Here is a 26,173-nt window from a genome sequence, read left to right as displayed (position 1 = left end):
TTAGTTGAGTACATGGTATTCTCAACGGTATAATAGTACATGTTATTAGTACATGTATTAGTTGAGTACATGGTATTCTGAACAGTATACATGGTATTCTGAACAGTATAATAGTACATGTTATTAGTACATGCATTAGTTGAGTACATGGTATTCTCAACAGTATAATAGTACATGTTATTAATACATGTATTAGATGGGTGCATGGTATTTCCGACAGTATATAAATACATGTATTATTTGAGTATATGGTATTCTCAACAGTATAATAGTACATGTTATTAGTATATGTATTAGTTGAGTATATGGTATTCTCAACAGTATAATAGTACATGTTATTAGTACATGTATTAGTTGAATACATGGTATTATCAACAGTATAATAGTACATATTAGTACATGTATTAGTTGAGCATATGGTATTCTTAACTGTATAATAGTACATGTTGTTAGTACATGTATTAGTTGGGTACATGGTATTTCCGACAGTATATTAATACATGTATTAGTTGAGTATATGGTATTTTCAACAGTATAATAGCAGATGTTATTAGTACATGTATTAGTTGAGTATATGGTATTCTCAACAGTATAATAGTACATGTTATTAGTACATGTATTAGTTGAGTACATGGTATTGTTAACAGTATAATATTACATGTTATTAGTACATGCATTAGTTGAGTACATGGTATTCTCAACAGTATAATAGTACATGTTATTAGTACATGTATTAGTTGATTACATGGTATTCTCAACAGTATAATAGTACATTTTATTAGTACATGCATTATTTGAGTACATGGTATTCTCATTAGTATAATAGTACATGTTATTAATACATGTATTAGTTGGGTACATGGTATTTCCGACAGTATATTAATACATGTATTAGTTGAGTATATGGTATTCTCGACAGTATTATAGTACATGTTATTAATACATGTATCAGTTGAGTATATGGTATTCTCAACGGTATATTATTCCATGTATCAGCTGAGTACATGGTATTCTCGACAGTACATTAGTACATGTATCAGCTGAGTATATGGTATTCTCGACAGTATATTAATACATGTATTAGCTGACTATATGGCATTTTTGACAATATATTAGTACATGTATCAGTTGAGTGCATGTTTTTTTCAACAGTATATTAGTACATGTATTAGATGAGTACATGGTATTCTTGACAGTATATTAATACATGTGTTAGTTGAGTATATGGAATTCTCGACAGTATATTAGAACATGTATTAGTTGAGTACATGGAATTCTCGACAGTATATTAGTACATGTATTAGTTGAGTACAAGGTATTCTTGACAGTACATTAATACATGTATTAGCTGAGAACATGGTATTTTCGACAGTATATTAGTACATGCCTTAGTTGAGTACATGGAATTCTTGACAGTATATTAATACATGTATTAGATGAGTATATGGTATTCTCAACAGTATATTAGTACATGTATCAGTTGAGTACATGGTATTCTCGACAGTATATTAGTACATGTATCAGTGGAGTACATGGTATTCTCATCAGTATATTAGTACATGTATCAGTTGAGTACATGGTTTTCTCATCAGTATATTAGTAGATGTATCAGCTGAGTACATGGATTCTCATCAGTATCAGCTGAGTACATGGTATTCTCGTCAGTATATTAGTACATGTATCAGTTGAGTACATGGTATTCTCAGCAGTATATTAGTACATGTATCAGTTGAGTACATGGTATTCTCATCAGTATATTAGTACATGTATCAGTTGAGTACATGCATTAGTTGGATACATATTAATTTCGACAGTTTATTAATATATGTATTAGTTGAGTACATGGACCGGCCTCGGCGGTGTCGTGGTTAAGCCTTCGGGCATAAGACTGGTAGGTACTGGGTTCGCAGCCCGTTACTGGCTACCACTCAGAGCAAGTTGTAATGACTCAGTGGGTAGGTTTAAAGCCACTACACTGACTTCTCTCTTATATAACTAACAACTAACCACTAATTCATTGTCCTGGACAGACAGTCTAGGTAGCTGTGGAGTGTACCCAGGACAGCGTGTTTGAACCTTATTTAGATATAAGCATGAAAAAACGTGAAGTGAAATGAAATGAATGAGTACATATCATTCTAGACCGGCCTGTGGTTAGGGTAGTTGAAATCCTGCTAAATTAAAATTAAAATTAAAATTAAAATTAAATTAATTAATGTTTAATCTCAGCCTCAGTTTGCTTCCATTTTAAGATGTTTCCGATTAACAGAACCTTTTCGACGACCATAATTACAAATTAACTATTTTCTTTTTTCAGGCACGGCGGTTTTTTTTTTTTGGGGGGGGGGGGGGGGGGGCTCTGAATAAAAAATATTAGTAGTAGTAAATCTTAGGACAAAGATGAATTTTACTTGCAGAATGCAGGGAAATGCATTTCAGGACATCTAGTTTTTAACATTTTATGGGGGAACGTACCCCGAACCCCCAAAGAAACTTTACTTTGCGCCCCCGGTATCAGTCAGCCCCCAATCTCAGTCAGCCGTCAATGTCTAGTTGCCTCCTCCATGCCTGTTTTTGTTTAGAATATCATTGTCTGTATAAACACAATTTTTGTTTTTTTGTTGTAATGTTTATAATACCCCAGACCGGATTCTAATTTCCAATAACTTTGTATAGTATGTACGAAAATATATAAAAAGTACAAACAATAGCACACAATCGCAAACACAATGGATATTCAAACACTGGTATGCTAGACAAGAAAATGTATTTAATACGTAACTCAGTCGACTGGAGAAAATACACTTCCAACATGCAAACATGTTTGGTTCAAATGTTAACACGTGCAATTATGTAGCGCATCTAAGTGGTTCACAAAAGCTTATTCAACCCGCATATCATGGTTATAATGATGATAATGATGATGATGATGATGATGTTGATGCTTATGATGATGATGATGATGATGTTGATGATGATTATGGTCTTGATGGTGTTAATAATGATGGGTGATGGAGAACATGACGGTTATGATGATGAAGATGATGATGATGATGATGATGATGATAGCAACGCTGATGTCGTTTCAATAGCGAAGATGATACTAATGAGGACAGTTCTTTTACACGTTTAACTTTCAAATATAGGGGGTGGGATGGGGGTGGGACGTAGCGAAGAGTTAAACGCTCGCCTGATGCGCGATCGATCTAGGATCGATTCCCGTCGGTGGGCCCATTGGGCTATTTCTCGTTTCAGCCAGTTATCCACAACTGGTTTAACAAAGGCCGTGGCATGTATTATCCTGCCTGTGGAATGGTACATATAAAAGATCCCTTGCTGCTAATCGAAAAGAGTATCCCATGAAGTGGCGACAGCGGGTTTCCTCTCTCATATCTGTGTGGTCCGTAACCACATGTCCGACGCCATATTAACCGTAAATAAACTGTGATGAGTGCGCCGTTAAATAAAACATTTCCTTTCTTCCTTAAAATATAGGATTTGGTTACTTTGCATGTAGGTTTTCTGCCAGAAAATAATTTGTGGGTACATAATAAAAACATAATCTTTTGAAATTGGAAGCCACATTTCATGTACTTAGAAAAAATATTACACAGCAATTCTCTTACAGTAACGCGTAAGTCAGCTACAAGTGAAAGGGTTGTAAATATATTTTAGTCGAAACATTTGTTAAAATTTGCTTAAAACCTGGTTTTCAAGGATATGTAAGAAATAGAATAATACATTCGTGTCCGTTAGATACCATTTATCTTACAACTCGTTCATAGGCTTATTAGATACAATAAGGTAACACCAGACCAGTCATATAACAAATATGTGATTTTGGCTATGGCAATTTTATCTAAAGTAAGACCAATAACATTTCTATTTTTAGAATCAGCACCACCTTTTACATAAATTCGGCTTGTCAAACCTGCCTTACCTAAAATTCTGATTAAAGCCAGGGCTTCTAGATTGTGGTAGCCCTACTCCCATGGCTAATGATATTCAATGTTGGACTAGTAAATAACTATCATTGCCATGCCCGACGGCTAGTGAAAAAAAGAGGTCAAATGTTGCAGTTAAGGCAGTAAATTTGAATATCCTGTCCCCACCCCAACCCCCAATATTAGTGTTTGTAAGCTCTATCTCCCTCTTCAGGTGATATATCTGATTATTATTGTTATTTAGTAAAATTGTATTTACTTAAAGTAAAGTAGAGCTAATGAATTTGAAATTGTGGCTAGCAAATTTTTAAAATCACTGATCCCATGGCTATTGGATTTTATAAAATTTCTAGAAGCCCTGTTAAAGCTAGCTAACTCTTAGGCTGTACTTTTTAATAATAATAGAAAATAACATTCATTATGATTATAGAGTTCTATTCTAATTCATCGGTTCCCTTTTGACATAAACGAACTATAACCATTGGTCACTAACAACCAACCATTAATCCAATGTTCTGAACCAGATAGGGTTTTAATGTTAGAACGGTTGAGTGTTCGCTCGAGGCGCTTGCTTCGCGGGATCGAACCACCTCGGTGGATTCATTCAGCAGATTGCTTTTTTTTTTTTCGTTCCAAACAGTGCATCACAGCTAAACAAAGGCCATTGTATGTGCTTTCTTGTCTGTGGGAAAGTGCATATAAAAGATCGCTTGCTGCATTAGGAAACAGGTAGCGGGTTTCCTTTGATGACTACGAGTCGGAATTACAAAATGTTTGACATCCAATAGCCGATGATTAATTAATCAATGTGCTCCAGTGGTGTCGTTAAACAAAACAAACTTTATTTATTTATTTAATGTTAGAACATAACATTGCGTTTAAAAACCAAAAACCAATTATTATAGTTTACGACGTCAGCGAGTTTGTATGTGCACTTAACTTTTATTTTTATGATTGTGTTGATGATCTATCATAACTCCCAAAGGAATTACTTATATAGAGGATAATAAAAAAGTTACCTGTTATTTTCAATTTTAAGTCCAGAGTGTTACATTTTTACTTGACACAAGTGACAAATGAAAATTATTTTATTAGGGACATAAATTTTATAATAACTGATACCGAGTTTATTATTCTATTTATTACCTCAGCTATTTTCTCTAAAAGCTTTTATTTTCAATATAGATACATGTATAGAGAAACGTATATTCTGAGTATTGCAATAACTATGCATTTTATTCATGTTAAAATATATTTTTTCTGAAGCCAATGTTCTATTTATTGTTCCAACAAAATCTATAATGAATTATATTGCAACATTTAACAAAGAAACTGACAGGCATAAATGCAAACTCTTTAAACTACTTAATGTCATATGTACGACAAGATAATTGTTTTGTACGCACCAAATTGTATAATAAAAAATATTGTACTTTACACCAAAATATAAGAAATTATGTTTTTTATTTTCCCTGTGTTAAATATATATATATATATAACCGGAAAAATATATACATATACATAGACGTACGAGCTCCCATTTTTGTAGAGGGCAGGATGGTTTTTGCCCGAATTAAACGAAAATGCCCGAATCTGGATAACAACGTTTATTTATATGTAAGCATTACTACACACCGGCCTCGGTGGCGTCGTGGCAGGCCATCGGTCTACAGGCTGGTAGGTACTGGGTTCGGATCCCAGTCGAGGCATGGGATTTTTAATCGAGATACCGACTCCAAACCCTGAGTGAGTGCTCCGCAAGGCTCAATGGGTAGGTGTAAACCACTTGCACCGACCAGTGATCCATAACTGGTTCAACAAAGGCCATGGTTTGTGCTATCCTGCCTGTGGGAAGCGCAAATAAAAGATCCCTTGCTGCCTGTCGTAAAAAGAGTAGCCTATGTGGCGACAGCGGGTTTCCTCTAAAAACAGTGTCAGAATGACCATATGTTTGACGTCCAATAGCCGATGATAAGATAAAAAATCAATGTGCTCTAGCGGCGTCGTTAAATAAAACAAACTTTACTTTTACTACCAAACAACTATATAGGGTTACAAACGAATCACCACGCATTTCCCCATTAATTACAACTCATTGTAAGAGTAGAATGATGAAAATACATGATAAAAAAGGTCTCAGATTAGCTCATTTTGCCCGAATATCTCTACCGTTTTTTTACCCGACTTTGAGAATATCCTCCAGCACTAGGAGGCAGTTGCCTCCAACCCCGCCCCTTATCACGTACGCATATGTACACACACACACGCGCACTCACGCACGCACACACTATACCTAAACGAATTAGTTATTAGTTATTTGAATCATTCAATAAAAAAGAAGAAAGAAAACTCACTAAAACTACACTAGACTGCTAAAATTAAAACACATCAGAAATAACAAAACGTGTGAATTTTGTATTGAATTTTAAGAAAAGGGAAAAACTCAAAACAACAACACATATAACAAAACACAATATCGCAGTAAACTGCATAAGTATTAGGCCTAATTACTCAATCATTAAAAGAAGAAGAAAAGATCAAGGAGGGGAGGAAGGAAAGAAAGAAAAAACTCAGTAAAATACACCAGAATAATTGTTTAAATATTAATTGTAAATACCCAAACAAACCTTTTATTTAAAACAAAAATAAAAAAATACTTTCGATAAATAAGTAGATCCAGATATAAAAAAGTATCATCTTTAAAGGGACATTCCTGAGTTTTCTGCAATGTAAAATGTTTCCGACTAATAAAATATTTCTACGATTAAACTTACATATTAAATATATTTTCTTGTTTACAATATCAGTGTCTGTATATTCAATGTGTTTCTGGTCGTCTTCAAATAATTTCGTACGTACGAACAAAATCTTTTTATGAAATAAAATGAAATTTACGCTAGTACAAATATCAGAACTATCAGAAACACGTTTAATATACAGCCACTAATAATTACAATCGTTAAAAAGTCTCTGTTAGTCGATAACATCTAAACAATTGCAGCAAACTCGGGAATGTCTCTTTAATAAATGGACTACTATATGTAAACCAGCCAGGCATCATTTGTATTTTCTTCTAGTGTTAAACAGCATATAGGCAAATAATAATTAGATATAATTGTTAAAAAACGTTTATCTAAAAAAAGAAATCAAACTTCAATTTCTTTCTTGATGGCATTTTAAAGCAAAATTACGAAGACTCATTCTGTCAAGGAATAGTGTGCTAAGAGAGGCGAGAGTGTGCCGTCACAAAAACATGGAGACTCAGTCTGTCTTGATTTTGATTTAGGCATGGTATCAAAAAAAGAAGAAAAAGAGAGAAGAAATTAATGATTATTATGCTTTGACTGTTTCCAATTACTTCGTTGTTTTTTGACAAGCTATATAATTAACCAGATATTTGTTATACGCAAAAGCTTTATTAGGGCCATTACCTAGGAAAGGAAAGGAAATATTTTATTCGCACTCAACACATTTTATTCACGGTTATATGGCGTCAGACATATGGTTAAGAACCACATAGATATTGAAAAGGAAACCCGATGTCGCCACTTCATGGGCTACTTTTTTCGATTAGCAGCAAAGGATCGTTTATATCCCACAGACAGGATAGCACATACCATGTTTAAACAGTGTTAGACAAATGTTAAAACGGGGTGGGTTGGGTGGGGGTGGGGGTGGGTTGCGGGTGGGGGTATATTCTGGTCCCTCCAGCTTCATGACTGGTATATCAAAGGCTGTGGTATGTGGTATGTTGGATGGTGAATATACATTGTATATAAAAAATCCCTTGCTACTAATGGGAAAATGTAGCGGGTTTCCTTTAAGATCATCCAATAGCCGATGATTACTAAATCAATCTGCTCTAGTTGTGTCGTTAAACAAAAAACTAACTTTTAACTTTAACCATTAATATGTATAATTGCCATATAATCGTAATTAAAATATGTTGAGTTCGGTACGTACATCGTTAAATAAAACATTTCTTCCTACTTTCGTTCCAGCCAATGCACAGTGACTGGTATATCACTGGTCTGTGGGATGGTGCATACAAAAGATCCCTTGCTGCTGATAGAAACACGAAGCGGGTTTCCTCTCGAAGATTATATGTCAAAATTACCAAATGTTTGACATCCTGTGAGCTCCGTGGTCTAGTGGATAAGCCGCTGAACAATAAAGCTGACGACAATGGTTCAAATCCCGTCAAAGCTGGTTCACACATTCATTCATCTTTCTCATATACTGAACAAAATAAGAAACTTCCGCTAACTTTGCTTGAACATAACTTGATGAAAACAAACCGGGGGAATAATTGTTATATATGCGTTTAAAGAGTGTTCCATGATGCATCGTTTGGTGCAAAAATCATGGCCATAAGTTAACAGAAACTGAGAGAAATTTTGACCAAGTGTGGTAGGGGTTAAAACAAAAAACACCCACTTAATAACGGGTATGACCACCTCTTGAATTGACCACTGCAGTGCATCGCAGGTGCATAGAATTGACTAAAGTGTTGATTTCTGCCTGTGGAATATTGTTCCATTCCTGAATGAGCGCTTAACGAAGTTCGTTGACGTTAGCGGGTGGGTTGGGACGACGCCTCAATCGTCTGTCCAGACTATCCCAGACATGCTCGATGGGGTTGAGATCAGGACTTTTAGCGGGCCAGTCATCAATGAAATCAATGTTATTTGTCCTAAGAAAATTTACAGTGTCTCTAGCTGTATGGGAGGTGGCATTATCATGCTGAAAAATCGAGATGTTGGCGTTGTTATGGAACAGAGGAATGACGTGATGAACGAGAATGTCATCGCGGTAACGTTGAGCATTTAAATTGCCAGCAGTGACGACTAGTGGTGAACGATAACCATGGGCAATGGCTGGCCAGACCATGACACAACCCCCACCCCCGAAACGATCTCGTTCAAGAACACAACAGTCAGCATAGCGTTCATTTCTCCTACTGTAGACGCGCACCCTGCCATCACCACGTTGTAAAGAAAATCTGGATTCATCCGAAAAAAGAACGGTATTTCAGCGTTGCCGTATCCAACGAGTGTGTACACGTGCCCAATTAAGACGATTTAGACGATGACGTTGCGTTAAAACGCATCCGACGTAAGGACGTCGTGCATGTAAACCGTTCTCCCGCAGACGATTACGAACAGTTTGCCCACTGATTCGGTTATTATGAAGCCCAGGTATGTTAGCAGCAGTAGCAGTGGCAGTTTGGAATCGATTGCGCAAATGCGTGTTCATGATATAGCGGTCTCGACCACGCGTTGTAACACCCGGACGTCCACGACGTGGCAAGTCGTTGGTGCTTCCTGTCGTTCGAAATCTTACGCGACGATTTCGTATCACTCGACTAGAACTCCCAACATGCCTTGCAACGTATTCTGTCGACATACCAGCATCAAGCATGCCAATCGCCCGTTCGCGTAAATTATTGGGTATTCTTGGCATACTAAAAATGCTACAATGTAAAAAACGTTAAATTTTTTTTACACATTTTTAAGCGTTTTCGTTCACTTGACAACAATGTCAGTAAGACAAGTAAAACAAATTGACCGAATACTACACGGGACATGTCGAACCATGCATGCACCTTCAAATTGAATTTCACGTTGTCGACGATTAACAGTGCAAAAATAATCGATAAAATTCATGAATCCTGATAATACAGCTCAAGGCTAATACTACCCATATAATTTTATTACACAATGAATTCTTTAACACAACAAATACTATATGTACAAATCGGAAGTTTCTTTTTTTGTTCAGTATATATCACCCTCTGCTTATCATTCTCATTATCTTAATATTAAAAAAAAACTTTCCAATTTCTCCCACGATTTCAATCTGTTTCGACCCTTTCTGTCAGTTTCCTCCGACTCTGTCTTCTGAGCTGTCCACGCCATTGCCTACCTGTCTCAACTTCCTCCACGGGTGCAGTCTCTGTGTATTTCCCTGCACCCACCTAGCACCCTCATCTTCTGCCGCTAATAAAGCTGGTCTGACCCACGGCACTAACTAACGACCGCCGGTAGTAAGGGTGCATAGTAGGTGGTTACAAGTGCTTCTTAACAATGCCAGAAGTAACTACTGAACACTCCCCGAAGTGGTCAGACTAAGCCCACAGCTAAAAGCTGATGGGGAATGACAGGTGTGTGACACGGATAGCCCACAAGAGACAAGCACCTGTCGCGGTTGAAGAGACAAGGACTGGGATGTGGAGGTGGACACCAAAAGAAGTTGAAAGATAGGAGGAGTTGCCAGATCGGGAAGAAATGAGATGGAATTCAAAGGAGAGAAAAAGGAAAGGGGGCAGTGGGATTAAAAAAAAAAAAGAAAAAAAAGAAGAAGTTTGACATCCAATAGCCGATGATTAATTAATCAATGTGCTCTAGTGATGTCGTTAAACAAAAACATTTGTTAACTTGTCCTTGACATAAGCATACGAGACAGTGGTGGAGCAAAACGTTAAATTCAGGCAAACAGGAAATGTTTTATTTAACGACGCACTCAACACATTTTATTTACTGTTATATGGCGTCGGGTATATGGTTAAGGACCACACAGATATTCAGAGAGGAAACCCGCTGTCGCCACTTCATGGGCTACTCTTTTCGATTTGCAGCAAGGGATCTTTTATATGCACCATCCCACAGACAGGATAGTACATACCACGGCCTTTGTTACACCAGTTGTGGAGCACTGGCTGGAACGAGAAATAGCCCAATGGATCCACCGACGGGGATCGATCCTAGACCGATCGCGCATCAAGCGAACGCTTTACCACTGCCCTAATTCAGGCAAAAATGAAAGAGATATTGGGGCAAAATGTCCTAGCCTCAGACCTTTTTACCATGTGTTTCCATCATTCTACCCTAAAAATGAGTTGTAATCCATGTAAAATGCGTAATGGTTCGTTTGCAACCCTATATAGCTGTTTGGTAATAATACTAATATGAATAAATATTGCTATACAGATTCGGGCAGTTTCGTTTAATTCGGGCAAAAGCCAGCCTGCCCCCATTCCCCCCCCACCCCCCAAAAAAAAGAAGAAGAAAAAAAAAAGGCAGCGTACGAATATGCTTCTTGAGACAGTCGCCACGACAGTCTGACTGAGCTGAGACACACGACATATGTCGCACGTGCCCGTGTCACGTGACTCAACGAGGAAGTTATAAATCATCATCACTGAATTGTTATCAGAAGTGGTTGCAGACGCGGTGTATTGTTGTGTGCTGTTGTTCAGTTAATACGTCGTGTCACCGACTTTCATTCCCTTTTAAAAAACCACACCGGTTAGTACTGATTTTTGTAATAGTTGGATACATTTTTGTTTAATATAAAGACAAAATATATGCACAATTTAACAAACACGCGTGTTTGTTTTCTACGATTGTCGGAACCTCTTTTTGGCCCCGTTTGTAGACTACAGTGCACTCCGACCAATCGTAATCTCCAATTACTATTATCATCTTATATATATATATATATATTATATATATATATATATATATATATATATATATATATATATATATATATATATATATATATATATATATATATATATATATATATATATATATATATATATATATATATATATATATACTAGTGTTTTGTGTTCAGAAGTGTGGGGCATACGAAATAGCATGGACTACTACAATATATTATTTATATTTTTTAATTCAGAAAAGGAAACCAAAATTTCCTTGTGAAGAAAAACGACTATCACATTGTACTAGTCTAGTCAGTGTAGCGATTATCCACCTTTGTCGCTTATCATCGGGCTGGGGGCACAATTTGGGAATGGGAAAGACTTCCTCATTTATTGTTTTTTCTTTCATTGCATATATGTTTTGCCTTTAAATATGTTTTAGTGTTAAACGTGCTTTAATATGTCTTATTTCTTTATTCTCGCTTGCCCAGTGTGTATACAAATGACAAATTATGAGTTTTTAGTTCTCCACAATTTGTTTTCTTTTCATGTGCTAGTGTATAAATTTGTGCCAGGTGCAGGCCAGTAGGAATGACTTTGAGGAGAGTGGGGTGGGGGGTGGGGGTTGGGGGCATTGATGGATCGAGTACAAACTCTATAAGATTTTGATTACAATGGCAAACATTAATGTGTAAAAAAACCCACCTCACAAGTTGGGAGGCACGTGCCTCCCATCCCCCTGGTTCCTACGGGTATGAGTTGGTGTGTGTGGTGTGTGTGTGTGTGTGTGTGGGTCTAGACAGGTTGATAAGTTTTTAAGAGTTTAGGTTATTTCCCGCATGAAAAAACATTGAAAAAAAAAAAAAAAAAATTGCTTGCTGGAGGTTTTGAATTTTTTTCCATGGTATGTTTTTGTTTGGCTGTAGACATTTTGTTAATTGTAGGGGCTAGTGTACAGCATGGGAGTCTGTCGGTGGGGGACATGTCCCCCCTCCCCCCCACACTTTTTATCTTGGGAGTGACAGCATAAGAAATGTCCCCCACACTTTTTCATTTCAGAAGAAACAAATATTGGATTGAGTTTGACACATACCCCCCTTTCAGTGGTTAGTATAGTTTTAGGGATAGGGTTAGGGTTAGTCTTTAGAGCCTTTGACATAGAGGGGTACAGGACGAACTAGTTCCCAAATATTAGCTGGCATATAAGGTAACTGATAACCCTTTCGCCTAGGAAAACACTTTTAGGTTAATGCCTTTGCTTATTTAGAATTGGCAATAGACCAGTAATAGATTATTTGTTTTTTCTAAAACAATGTTATACATGTATATGTGTCATATGTATATATATATATATATATATATATATATATATATATATATATATATATATATATATATATATACACACACACACACACACACACACACACACACACACACACACACACACACACACACACACAGTAAACCATTCTAAACAGGACACCCTTAAAAAAAAACTGGGACCAATAAAAATGTCTGCTATTAAGAGTGATCCGGTTTAGAGAGGTTAAGTTCTGTACTCCTTTTTGAAAAGGGGCTCTTCAAAGTGTCCTGCATGTTTTGAGGGAATTCCGGTTTACAGAGGGTCTGGTCTTCGAGAGGTTTCACTGTGTGTATGTATATATATATAAATGTGTCATATATATATATATGTTATCCAAGTGTTCAGTTCTTAGAGGTCTGTACACCCCTCAACCAGTTTTAAATGTGGAGGGGTCTATGTGTACAGAATCTAAGAATGAACACTTGGATAACAGATTTATGGGATGACACATTTATGGGATAAGACATTTATGGGTTAAGTAAAAATAAATTCAGGTAGGCCTAACCATAAACTGTTTCCTGGTTGGTGGGGGGGGGGGGGGAGGATTAGAGAGAGGGTGGAAGAAGTGGGCCACTCTTTTACGACTTCAGCTCATTGTCAAGGAAGCACTGAAGCACAGTCTGGTAACTGGAAATAATACGTAGGGTCAACTTTGACCCCTTTTATATACTGTTACATATATAGGATTGGGTGTTATTTTGCATTTTGATGGCAGATAGCGCAGTAGCAGGTTTGCTCTTAAAGTTTGTGTGGTCCTTAGCCATATGTCTGATGCCATATCAGTGGCGTAGGAAGGTGCCAAAAAGTGGGGTGGGGTGGGTGGGGGGGGCACACTTTTATATTTACACACTTTTACACTATTATAAAGCAAATATAAAGTAAAATATCTGAAGTGGTGGAGCACATGCCCCCTTGCCCCCCCCCCCCCCCCCCACACACACACACTTCATATGCCAGTGCATATAACCATAATTAAATGTGTGGAGTTTGTTATTAAATAATAAAAATGTCTTTCCTTTGTTTCACACTTGGATGCAGTTTGAGAACAGAGGGTGAATGCCTCAGACCATGAAATGGAAAACATTTATGTGATTGTTCAGCTTTAACAGTTTTATTTGACACACACCCCTCCCCGAACCTCCAACCCTATAGGCAATGTGGTAAGGAATTCCTTCAATAAAATCTATTTATATCCTAAACCTTATTTTTGTCGGGGCGGGGTTTAGCTCAGGCGGTTAAGCACTTGGCTGAGGGGCTTGCATTGCAGGATCCACCCACCTCTGTGGATCTATTCAACTGATTGGATTTTTTCTCATTCCAACCAGTGCATGACAGCTTGTCGAAGGCCATAGTATGTGTTTTCCTGTCTGTGGGAAAGTGTATATAAAAGATCTCTTGCTGCTAATGAAGAAAAATGTAGCTGGTTTCCTCTGATGACTACATGTCAGAATTACCATATGTAACATCCAATAGCAGATGATTATTTAACCAAGGTGCTTCAGTGGTAGTTTTTAAACAAAACAAACTTTAACTTATCCTTATCTTTAATTTTTAAATTCTTTTTTAGGAAAGTGAGAATTTTGCACCTCTAGAGTGCCTCCAACCTGTGGGCCATGGCTGATAAATAAATGCCAGTCTTGTTTAAACACAGCTCTTTACAGTAAACATTGATCTTGAACCTTTTTACTCACAGCATGTATTATCTGATAACTAGCTAAGATCTTTGGGAGGTGTGGCTGGAGTTTTGGGATTTGTCCTCCCACCACAAATCTGCACCTTGATACTAGCTTGCAGGACTACTATATTGGAAATGTTTTATTTAATGAGGCACTCAACACATTTTATATACAGTTATATGGCAATATATTATTGGTGGCACACACTGTACATATAATTGGAAGGGCAGGAGTGGATCTAGGAAATATTTTTAGGAGACTAAGAGGGAGTAAAAGGGCATGTGGACCAAGGACAACTCGATGAATATTTAAAAACAGAGGCACGAATATATTGGGCGAGTGGTGGTGGGGGGTGGGGGTTGGGGGGGGGGGTAGGTAGGTGTGGGTGGTTGTGAGTATGTGGGGGGGGGGTAGTGGTTGTGTGTGTGTGTGTCTGGGTGGTTGTGTGGGTGGTTGGTTGTGTGTTAGTAGAACACAAACATTTTAAGCCTCAAATGGGGGAGGGGCAGCTCACAAATCCCTGGCCATCTTATTTATATGTGACGTCACATTTCCATGTTAGTTGTGATCCTCTACAAATTTTCCAATTTGTATAGTTCTGGCAGTAAATGCAATTACTGGCTTTATTTTGTTATGGAGATGTACTTGCAACTACATTGTACATGTAACTGTTCATGTGTAATGTTTACCTTTTAAAACATCTGCCCTTTGCACACTGATAAATTCAGGGTTCTTAATCCACTTTTATGGATAAAAAAATAACTGATGGTCATAATTGGCTCTAGTTATAAAAAAAATCACACTGGTATTGCATAAATATCAATACTTTCTTCAAAATTGGAAACAATTAATATGCTTTATGGTGTCTGATGTACATGGTGTTGGACGTACATGGTGTCGAATGTACATGGTGTTGGACGTACATGGTGTCGGATGTACATGGTGTTGGACGTACATGGTGTCGGATGTACATGGTGTTGGACGTACATGGTGTCGGATGTACATGGTGTTGGACGTACATGGTGTCTGATGTACATGGTGTTGGACGTACATGGTGTCTGATGTACATGGTGTCGGACGTACATGGTGTCGGACGTACATGGTGTCTGATGTACATGGTGTCGGACGTACATGGTGTCGGACGTACATGGTGTCGGATGTACATGGTGTTGGACGTACATGGTGTTGGACATACATGGTGTCGGATGTACATGGTGTTGGACGTACATGGTGTTGGACGTACATGGTGTCGGATGTACATGGTGTTGGACGTACATGGTGTCGGACGTACATGGTGTCGGATGTACACTACAGCATCATAGTAGCATGGAAATTGTTACATATGCAGTAATTGTTTTTACATTTTTTAAACAATCATATAAAATTAACATTGCATCTCAGTAACATTTACAACCAGTTAGCAGATGTGGAGATAAAAAAAAAAGTTATATTTTGCTGTTGGATGTACATATGTTAATATTAGGGATAAAAGTCTGCTTGAAATATAAATTTGTCTTTTATATATTATGTCAATTAACAAAGGAGATGTCTGGGATTATTTCTGTATAAAGATTATTTCTACTCACTTATGTATAAAAAAAAATATGCTGATAAATGTGTTAATATAATTTTTTTGTAAAATATTGCTGCATTCATAGTTGATGACATCAATGAATCGGAAGCATTTGTTGCATTATAAGTGACTAAAACTACTGAAAAAGGATTAATGTAATATTTGACACTAGAGATAATAACCTTTCAAATGATACCAAACTTGTCTCACTTGAATGAGTTTTTAAAAATGACCTGTTTGTTTACTTGACCACGGAATTGCCCATTTAAGCAATTTATGGACTTGTGATTTTCCACTACATTTTTGCATTTCTTACTTCCCCTCCCCACCTCCAATATAGAACTGGCCCTGATTAATTGTGATAAGCAAGACACGGGCATGTGGTCTTCCTTTATCAAGGATAGTAAAACAGGATGTATCAGTAGCAGCCTGTCCTGGTGATTGTTGACCTGGGGGGTGACTCATCAGCGTAGTGGATACTTTACATGAACATTGATAGTCCCATGTTGCCAAGTGTCCTTGAACACTTCCCTGTGTAAAACCCATACGTTTAGCTGGCTTGTTAATCAGAACATAAACATTCCCTGGTATCCCAGATATATACACACACTGTCACTGTAGTGAATTCCAGTAGTACATTCCAGACAGCTTTCATTTGGCTGATTTCAAAGCTAGAACCAACAATCTGGTAAGAATTTTCATTGTTTTCAGCTATATGTAAGATAATGACTGAAGTAGTGTATACAAGTATGTAAAACTGAATCATACCACTCTGAATTGTACTTATTCCATCAATATATACATGTCTCCACGTGAACGATGTTACTGAAGCAGTGGTGTACCATTTAGACATAACTGACTATATACATGTCTCCACGTGAACGATGTTACTGAAGCAGTGGTGTACCATTTAGACATAACTGACTGGGGTGGAATGTAGCAATGAACTCTGACCAAGTTCTACTTTTGTTTCAGAATTAAAGATATGCAGTGGTTGATCCAGAAAATTCATTTAGCGGGTCCTCAGTGAAACATTCCCAAAGGGATTTCTTGGATTCTCAAACGTGAAAAAAAAAAAAAAAATATAACAGCCACAGATATATTAAAAGAAATTACATCTGATTATCTTTATTTGTTTACATTTTGTTTTGAAGTTTAATGTCCGGATTAATCAATACATTTATAAAAGTGATCAGTTCATTTTGCATTTTGGCTGTCCGTAAAGTGGGGTTTCCAGACCCAGTGGCGTAGGATGGGCGGGGCCACTGGGGTAGTTGCCCTGGGTGCAAAATTCTGGACTGGTGAAAGGGACTCAGGGAGAGCTAACGGTCCACTGGTTAGGGGGCGCTGGCAGTCCACACTACGCCACTATCTGGACCTACTGGAGTCGACACTATAGAAGTGTCACTGTATATAAATACCAAGTAGCCATAGTTGAAACTATATAGTGAGACATCATTAATTAAAAAAACCCACATTCCTTTGTTTCCTTTTTGCAAAGGGAATTGGCATGGGTATCTAAACATTCATGGGTGCTATGTATATCATTATGTTAGCTTTGTGACTAATCCCTCATGAGTTTCTTAAGTGACAGACCCTAGTTTTTAAACACTGACACATTTTTCACTATTAAAGCAGTTTTTGATCATTTAAATTAGAAGTTACTTAAATTTTATTTGGAATATTAATTTTGTACACGTGAAGTGGTTCTGGTCATTCAGGTTTTTTTTTTACCCAAAATGCCTTTTTTAATAATTCTAAAAACACACGCTTGTCTGACAAGTAATGGTTATTGAGACAAGCTGTAGTTATTTTTAGACTGCATTATTGCCTGTTTCAGCATCAGACTTTAGTTTCTCTGTTATAACCGTATTCAAATGTGTGTTGCAGGCTTGTAGATTAACTAAACTTAGTGGCTATTTCAACGGGCTGAAACTAGGGTCTGCGCCTTAAGTCGTTTCTTGACTGATTTGTTTTACAACATGAGCACTGATAAATAGATAATAACTAGGCAATGATGTGGGATATTTGCTTTATCCTGTGTGAAGGTAAGAACGGGAATTTCTCATTCGGCCTGAACAGGATAAACCAGATATCTGACGTTGGTAACTAGTTATTATCTTTATCTTACAGACCATAAAAATTAAGGGGAAAGCTATTATTTGTTATTTCAGCCACATTGTATGATGACCTAGAGGTCAAATGAGCAATTTTGTAATGTAGCTATGCATAGGGCATCACATGAGTGACGTTAAAAGTCATATCTTGCTAGTAGCAGGATATGACTTTGCTTTATCCGTTGTCATATTCTATCAGTAGAACGGGTGGTTGTAGGATAAAAGTAGTATGACCGACCCAGTTTGTGGTGTATATGTACAACTGATAGCATATCTTGATGTATTTCTTTTTTCAGATCATGTCTGGACTGATAGCATATCTTGATGTATTTCTTTTTTCAGATCATGTCTGGACTAATAAAAGCCAAGAAGTACAACTGGAAGGACACCAATTTGGCTCTGTTTGGATCAGACACGGAGAAAAGTGTTAAAAGTAAAAACTAGAGCTGTTCCAGAAAAATATTCATGGTATAGATGGGATAGGTCACAACAAACTTTAATAGATGGTGGGACAGCTGAAATTTATAAATAATATTTTATCAATGGCAAGACCAACCAGAATGACTGCTATATCAAAGGCTGTGCTATGTGCTATCCTGTCTGTGGGATAGTGCATATAAAAGATTCCTTGCTGCTAATTAATGGAAAATGTAGCAGGTTTCCTCTCTTGACTCAGAATTAACAGATGTTTGACATCCAATAACCAATGATTAATACTGGTAAATCATTTGCTCTAGTGGAGACTTTAACCCCCCAAAAAAGAAATGGATCCAGGAAATATTTTGCAGTGGGGTGTGGGGAGAGGCCACATGAACCTTGACTCATCATAAGGGCATCTTAGTGAGGGGGGAAATGGGTAAAAAGGTGCACATGTATATTTAAGGGGAGTGTGGTCCCTTGATCTGCCCTCTTGGATCTGCTTCTGGTTTGATGTAACTGAACTGTGCATCAAGAATTAGAAAACAAATTCAACTATAGTCCTTCCATCCTCCTACAAAAATGTTTGTAAATAATTTCAGTTTTGTTTAACATAAGAGTAAAAGTGTTTTGGAAATAAGATCCCCCCCCCCCCCTCTATTTTTGTGTCCCAGTTTACAAAACAATCGGCTCAGAAATAAATAACTTGTAGTAAATTCCATAGTATGAAAAAAAGGCATTCCCTGTGGAAAAGACTATAGGTGTATTTTTTGTGTAAGCACCAGGGCTTTGATCCTATTCCCACCCACACTGCCTGGAACATCCCTTACATGTAGATAAAAATCATTTTGTCATATTTGTAATTTAAGTCCTAGTTGACTACAGGTAGTACTAAACCAAATAACTTCCGGCTGGGTCAAAGTTCAAGGTGCACCCAACTTTTGATAGAGAAGTGAACACCACAAGTCCTGTGATTGGTTATAAATGTGAGTGTGTTGGTTGTAAAAAATAATAGTTTCATCTGGGTAAAAAAAATTTGGCAATTTTATTTCATCTAGTACCAATGTGTCAATTAGCCTTGTGCTTGAAACATGTATGGGGTACCTGTAAAAAAAAGTACTCGAATTTTGTGCGAAACTAGGGTAGTCATAGACGCTACCCGTTATCTCAGAAATGAGCAGCTTGACCCCCATTTTTTTCTGATTCACTTTAAGTGTAAGGGGTGGTAGTATTTATATCCGTGGCGTTTATGTCGGCTGATACGTTGCAGGTGGGAGTTTTAGCCACATATGTTACTATTGTCGTCTATGGGATTTGATTTGGTATTATACACCCTATAAAAGCATTGTTTTTCATCTGCATGTTACTGTGTGAGTAAAATTGTTAGACATTTATCACAAATGCCACTTGAAAATGTCAAGATAGCACTTGAACTTAAATTACAACAATTGTATTGGTTTTATTTTGGTTTAGAATACTTGAGTTTTTTTTGTTTTTTTTATCTTGCATGGCTAAAACAAATAGTATTGTGTACATGTCATTTACATTAAAGCTGTAGTCTGAAGTATATATATTTAATCATTTAGAATAACCGTTCTTTCCCTTTGACATGCTATTCTATATAACCTTTCAAATGTTATTTGAATTCTTAGATAACATTTTATCAAAGATTTAATGAAATTGCCACTTTCAAGGGGTATGCCATGCTATAGTATACAAGTTGCTGCAAAACTCCCATGAATGAAATTAACTGTAGCATGTGCAAAAAAGATGAGAAAAAAGAAAAAAATGTTTCTGGAATCTACTAGACTACTACTACTACATCTACAATTATCACAGATATTTTGTTTTAGTTGTTAATGTTATAATGACCAAGTCATGAGAGTTGCTTATACTTAGGCAGTTCATAATGTTGCAATGATTAGGTATTTACAAAAAAGGTGAGGGAAAAAAAAAAGATTATATACCCTGTAGGTAATGTACCATGGAAAGGAAGGGTATCCATTGCATGTTCTTTTGTAAGTTTTCCTTACCATCATTCTTTTTAGTTATGTCATGTCATGTATGAGTAATACATTAAAACTACCATTCCAGAGGAATCTGCTGAATCGGAACCAGCCTGGAAAGAAGCAGGGACTGAAGTTGGTTTAAAGATTTGTAGAATTGTGGTATGTTAAGGATATGGAGAATGGTGGAATGTTAAGGATATGGAGAATGGTGGCATGTTAAGGATTTGGAGAATGGTGGCATGTTAAGGATTTGGAGAATGGTGGCATGTTAAAGATTTGGAGAATGGTGGCATGTTACGGATATGGAGAATGGTGGCATGTTAAGCATTTGGAGAATGGTGGCATGTTACAGATATGGAGAACGGTGGCATGTTACGGATTTGGAGAAGGTGGCATGTTAAGGATATGTGATGTGGGTATACATGAGTATTAAGTCTCTGCATGTCTTAACTGCTTTGTTAGTGGGGGACATATAAAAGATCCCTTGCTGCATTAGGAAAAATGTAGCAGGTTTCCTCTTATGGCGAGTCAGAATTACCAAATGTTTGACATCCAATAGCTGAAGGAAAGGAAAGTTTTATTTAACGACACTCAACACAGCTGATGATAAATTAATCAATGACTGTAGTGATGTCGTTAAAAAACAAAAAAACAAAAACAAAACCTTAATTGCAAAAAAATAATTTTAAAATGAGCAAAACAATTGGTTTGGCAAAACAATTTGCAAAAGTTTTGTCCCTCAATTTGTAGTAAGCAAACAGTTTTGCCTTGGTGCCCCTCCAACTTGCCTGTGGTTTGCCTTGGTGCCTCTCCAACTTGCCTGTATGTCGTAATTTCTAGTATGAAACCAAAGGCAACACTTGCTGTGTTCTCAGCTCTCCAAAGTAAAATTTGACCCCTGTTAGAGCTGATGGAGGTTGAAATGACCAGTTTTCCCCTGCTAGGACAGGGAACCATTCATCAATCCACCCAAAAACCCACAAACGACAACGGAAAAACTCACACAAAACAACAAACTGAAAGAAAAAGAGAAGGAAAAATTGCAATTTGAATTTTGTTTTATCGAAACATCTTAATAATAAAAAATATGAAGAAATTCCAATATATTTTAAACAGTCCTAATAGAACAGTACATTGACCGACATAATTAGGAGCGGGATTTAGCGCAGTCGGTTGAGTGCTCGCTTGAGTTGCTTGCATCGCAGGATCGAACCATCTCGGTGGATCCATTTAGCCGATTGGGTTTTTTCTCATTCCATCCAGCGCATCACAACTACACAAAGGCTGTAGTATGTGCTTTTCTGTCTGTGGGAAAGTGCATATAAAAGATCCATAGCTGCATTAATACATTAGGGAAAATATAGCGGGTTTCTTCTGATAAGTCAGAATTGCCAAATGTTTGACATCCAATAGCCGATGATTAATTAATCAATTAATTAATCAGTGTGCTTCAGTGATGTCATTAAAAAAAAAAAAAAAAAAAAAACCCAAACCCCTGACATAACTATGAATTTTCAATCGGTATGTATATATTGCAAATATAGCAATACAGTTTAGCCAAATTGTTAAATCAGTTGATAGAAAATGTTTCTACATAAAATTAAATGCATTTTGTCATGTTTTGACAGAAATTCAAGGTTCAAAAGTGGCCCAAAGAAGAATATAGCAAGTTCTATGAAGGAGATTCTTATATTATTCTGAATGTATGTAAGATGTTTGTCTACAATTCATAATATGTGATACACTTGGTATTCTTCAGTTTAAAATGTATGTATACAGTGGTAAGTGTTATCCTGTTTGTGGGATGGTGCATATAAAAGATCCCTTGCTTCTAATTTGGAAAAATATAGTGGGTTTCCTCTATAAGACTGTCATAATTATAAACATTTTGACATCTAATAGCCAATGATGAATCAGTGTGCTCTCATAGTGTCGTTACAAAAATGAAACTTTAAATTTGTTGTGAGTGATGTTACATTAAATAGCACATTTGACCAATTAACGCCGTTTGTGAAGTGATGTTTATATTTCATGGTAATTTGATGGTAATTATTATGTATACCAGTGCTCATATCTCGCAAAATGATTACACTTTTGAAATGCAAACTTGCTTTATTTAGTCAATTTATTTAAAATGTTTACAATTACAGACCTACAAAGAAGAAGGTGAAGACCAGCTGCAGTTTGATGTACACTTCTGGATTGGCAAGTACAGCACACAGGTTTGTATTGACATAAAATACACTGTTCTCTACTTTATTACAGTGAAGTACACACACACCGATATATATATATATAAAATTTGTTTTTGTACTACATTTATATATATATAAGTATACTTGGTATTCAAATAGGTATAGGTTAGAAGGTATTAAGACCTTTCTTCAGAAATACGAATGGGTGGAGCAAAATGTCTTAATGCCTTCTAACCAATTTAGACTACATTTCATTGGTTCATTCTCTCAAATGGGCGGAGCATGCAGCACTATGAATTAAGACAGCTTTTCGGTTATTCTTCATGAAGACGACAGACAAAATAAGTCTAAGATAGTGTGAAATGGATGGACAACATCCAGTTGCCATCTAAATTCTATTTGTTTATTGTACTGTATTGGAATAAATTTACATTGGTAAAAGCGCACGGTTGGTGGTGGGATCGATCTCAGTCAGTGTGCCCATTGGGCTATTTTTCGCTCCAGCCAGTGCACCATGACTAGTACATCAAATGCTGTGGTATGTGCTATCTTGTCTATGAGATGGTACATATAAAAGATCCCTTGCTGCTAATCTAAAAGAGTAGTCCATGAAGTGGCGACAGCTGGGTTTCCTGTCTCAATGTCGGTGTGGTCATTAACTGTATGTCTGACGCCATATAACCATAAATAAAATGTGTTGAGTGAGTCGTTAAATAAACATTTCCTTCCTTCATGTCACATATGAAATGTACTTTGATTTCTGGTCTGAAGCTAAACTGGGAATGAAAGTGACAAATTTAAGAACTACAGGAGTTAATTAGTAGCTCAGAACTGTAGTCTGAAATCTTTGCTGATGGTTATAAAAGATTACAAAAAGTACATGTAATTGTAGTAATTTACCGTTTAGTATTAAAAGCAGAGATTACTTATTCCAATATTGATTAGACTACATGTAATGGTAATGTTTGATTGCTCTAGGATTTATCCCTGTTGGCAGGCCCATTGGGCTATATTCTCATTCCAGCCAGTGCACCAAAGGCCGTGTTTGTGCTATCCAGTCTGTGTGATGGTGCATAGAAAAGATCCCTTGCTACTAATGGGAAAATATATGTCCGAATTAACAAATGTTTGACATCCAATAGCTGATTAATAAATCAATGCGGTCTAGTGGTGTCGTTAAACAAAACAAACTTTAACATGTAATGTTAATAACCGGCTTTAAAATTAAACTGAAATGTCCAGGCCAAAACATCTGTCCACTCATATTGCTATACACTTGCCATTCGACACTTTGCTGTAGGTCTGACCATTCTGATGTTTAGTTGTGTTTTGTTTAAGTCACCTGAGCTATTCGAAGGCTCAAGTGACCCATTGCTATCTGTTTTCGTCTGTCATCACAATGTAAACTTTTCACTTTTTCGACTTCTCCAAATCTACTTGACCAATTCCAACCCAATTTTATAGGAAGCTTCCATGGAGAAACAAATTTGTGAATACAGTCATTGACACCCCCCCCCCCCCCCCCCCCCTGCCCCACCCCTGGGTTAGACAGTCAGGGCCAAGAAAGGGGGGAAATAATGCCAATTATAAAAACATTTGTCAGACTACTTATCATGACCATTTCTTATCATTTTGCTTAAAAAGCAGTTAAATGTTTGGGGTAGACCTACCCTGCACAAGATTTCAACCTCTTGTGTATACTTAACAACTGTATATTAAATGTCTTTATTTCTTGGTAATTCATAATGGTACTACCAATCAGAGCCACTTGTACAGCTGACTTTGCTCCCAAAATAGTAGTTTTTGTACAACTGAATAGTGAGTTGTCACCATTAGGCAAAAGAGAAAAGCACTTGATTGAATTTCTATGATACTGTTTATTAAAGATAACTTGAGGGAAGGATGTTGTCCAGTGGTAAAGTTCTCCCCTGATGCACGATTGGTCTGGGATCGATCCCAGTTGGTGGGCCCATTGGGTTATTTCTAGTTTCAGCCAGTGCACCACGACTGGTATATCAAAGGCCATAGTATATTCTATCCTGTCTGTGGGATGATGCATATTTCACTTCATATCATTTCAACTTATTTTCGTGCTTATATCCTATTAAGGTTCAAGCATGCTGTCCTGGGCACACCTCAGCTATCTGGACTGCCTGTCCAGGATGAGGTGGAATGTAGCCCAGTGGTAGAGCATTCGCTTGATGCACAGTCGGTCTAGGATCGATCCCAGTCAGTGGACCCATTGGGCTATTTCTCGTTCCAGCCAGTGCTCAACAACTGGTGTAATAAAGGCCGTAGTGTGTACTATCCTGTCTGTGGGATGGTGCATATAAAAGATCCCTTGCTGCTAATCGAAAAGAGTAGCCCATGAAGTGGCGACAGGTTTCCTCTCAATATCTGTGTGGTCCTTAACCATATTTCTAACGCCATATAACCATAAAATGCAATGTGTTGAGTGCGTCATTAAATAAAACATTTCCTTCATTAGTCTATCCAGGACAGTGGGTTAGTTGGTTAGTGGTTAGTGAGAGAGAAGAGGGTGCAGTGGCCTTACACCTACCCATTGAGCTCTTAAGTACTTGCTCTGGGTAGGAGCCGGTACCGGGCTGCGAACCCTGTACCGGGCTGCGAACCCTGTACTTACCAGCCTCTAGTCCGATGGCTTAACCACTGCACCACTGAAGCTGGTAGGGGGTCACAAAGAGGCGGTGAAGCTGATGGTGGAAGTAATATTGCAGGAGCGGATGCAGGATTGTTTTAGGGAGAAGGTGCAATGCTTAAAAGGAGCACCTAATAATAACAATTCAGAAGTACATTAATAATGTTATTAATATTTCTTACACCCATTGGTGAGAACGTCATCCAATGGATAAACCAGGATGCCACTGAGATGCATATAATAGATCCCTTGGTACTAATGGACAAATTGTAGCACGTTTCTTTTCTATGACTGTCAAAATTACCAAATGTGTTGACATCCAGTAGATTAATAAATCAGTGTGCTCTAGTGATGTCATTAAACAAAACAAACTTGAAAGATACCTTTAAGAAAAAAGTCCATCTTACAATAATTCCAGTTTTATTAGATTGTTGAATTTACAAAACCCGATTGTACATCTTCAGTATGCTGAAGGGAGGAGCTGACACTGGGTTCCGCCACGTCGAGCCAGAGAAGTACAAACCGCGTCTGCTTCACTTTTCTGGAACCCAGAAAAACGTCTTGGTTTGAAAGAGGTTAGTTTTTGCTGTACAAGTCATAAAACTATGGCCTCCACGGATTCCCGTACTATTCGGACTTGCGTACTCAATGGTCAAATTCCCGCGTAACTCACACGTAATGGACAGTGAATGAGACTAGGGGAAGAAATTAAAATATATCACTTAATATCTTTAGTCTTATTCAACTGACAGTGCTAACACAACATA

General features: G+C 37.2%; 1 protein-coding gene across 1 annotated transcript; it reads left to right on the top strand.

The window, feature by feature from the left end:
- Positions 1-11,098: 11,098 nt before the first annotated feature.
- Positions 11,099-25,970, top strand: LOC121392834 (gelsolin-like protein 2; the record flags this gene model as incomplete). Its single annotated transcript, XM_041523897.1, has 6 exons — positions 11,099-11,251; positions 18,469-18,559; positions 20,638-20,711; positions 22,181-22,255; positions 22,703-22,821; positions 25,871-25,970. Coding segments are annotated over exons 2-6 (456 nt in total), but the record flags the coding sequence as incomplete, so codon positions are not given.
- Positions 25,971-26,173: the final 203 nt, after the last annotated feature.

Source organism: Gigantopelta aegis, unplaced genomic scaffold (assembly GCF_016097555.1).
Source record: "Gigantopelta aegis isolate Gae_Host unplaced genomic scaffold, Gae_host_genome ctg4630_pilon_pilon:::debris, whole genome shotgun sequence".
Lineage (NCBI taxonomy): Eukaryota > Metazoa > Mollusca > Gastropoda > Neomphalida > Peltospiridae > Gigantopelta > Gigantopelta aegis.
Note: the sequence above shows the minus strand (reverse complement) of the source record. Positions and strands in the feature narration are given on the sequence as shown.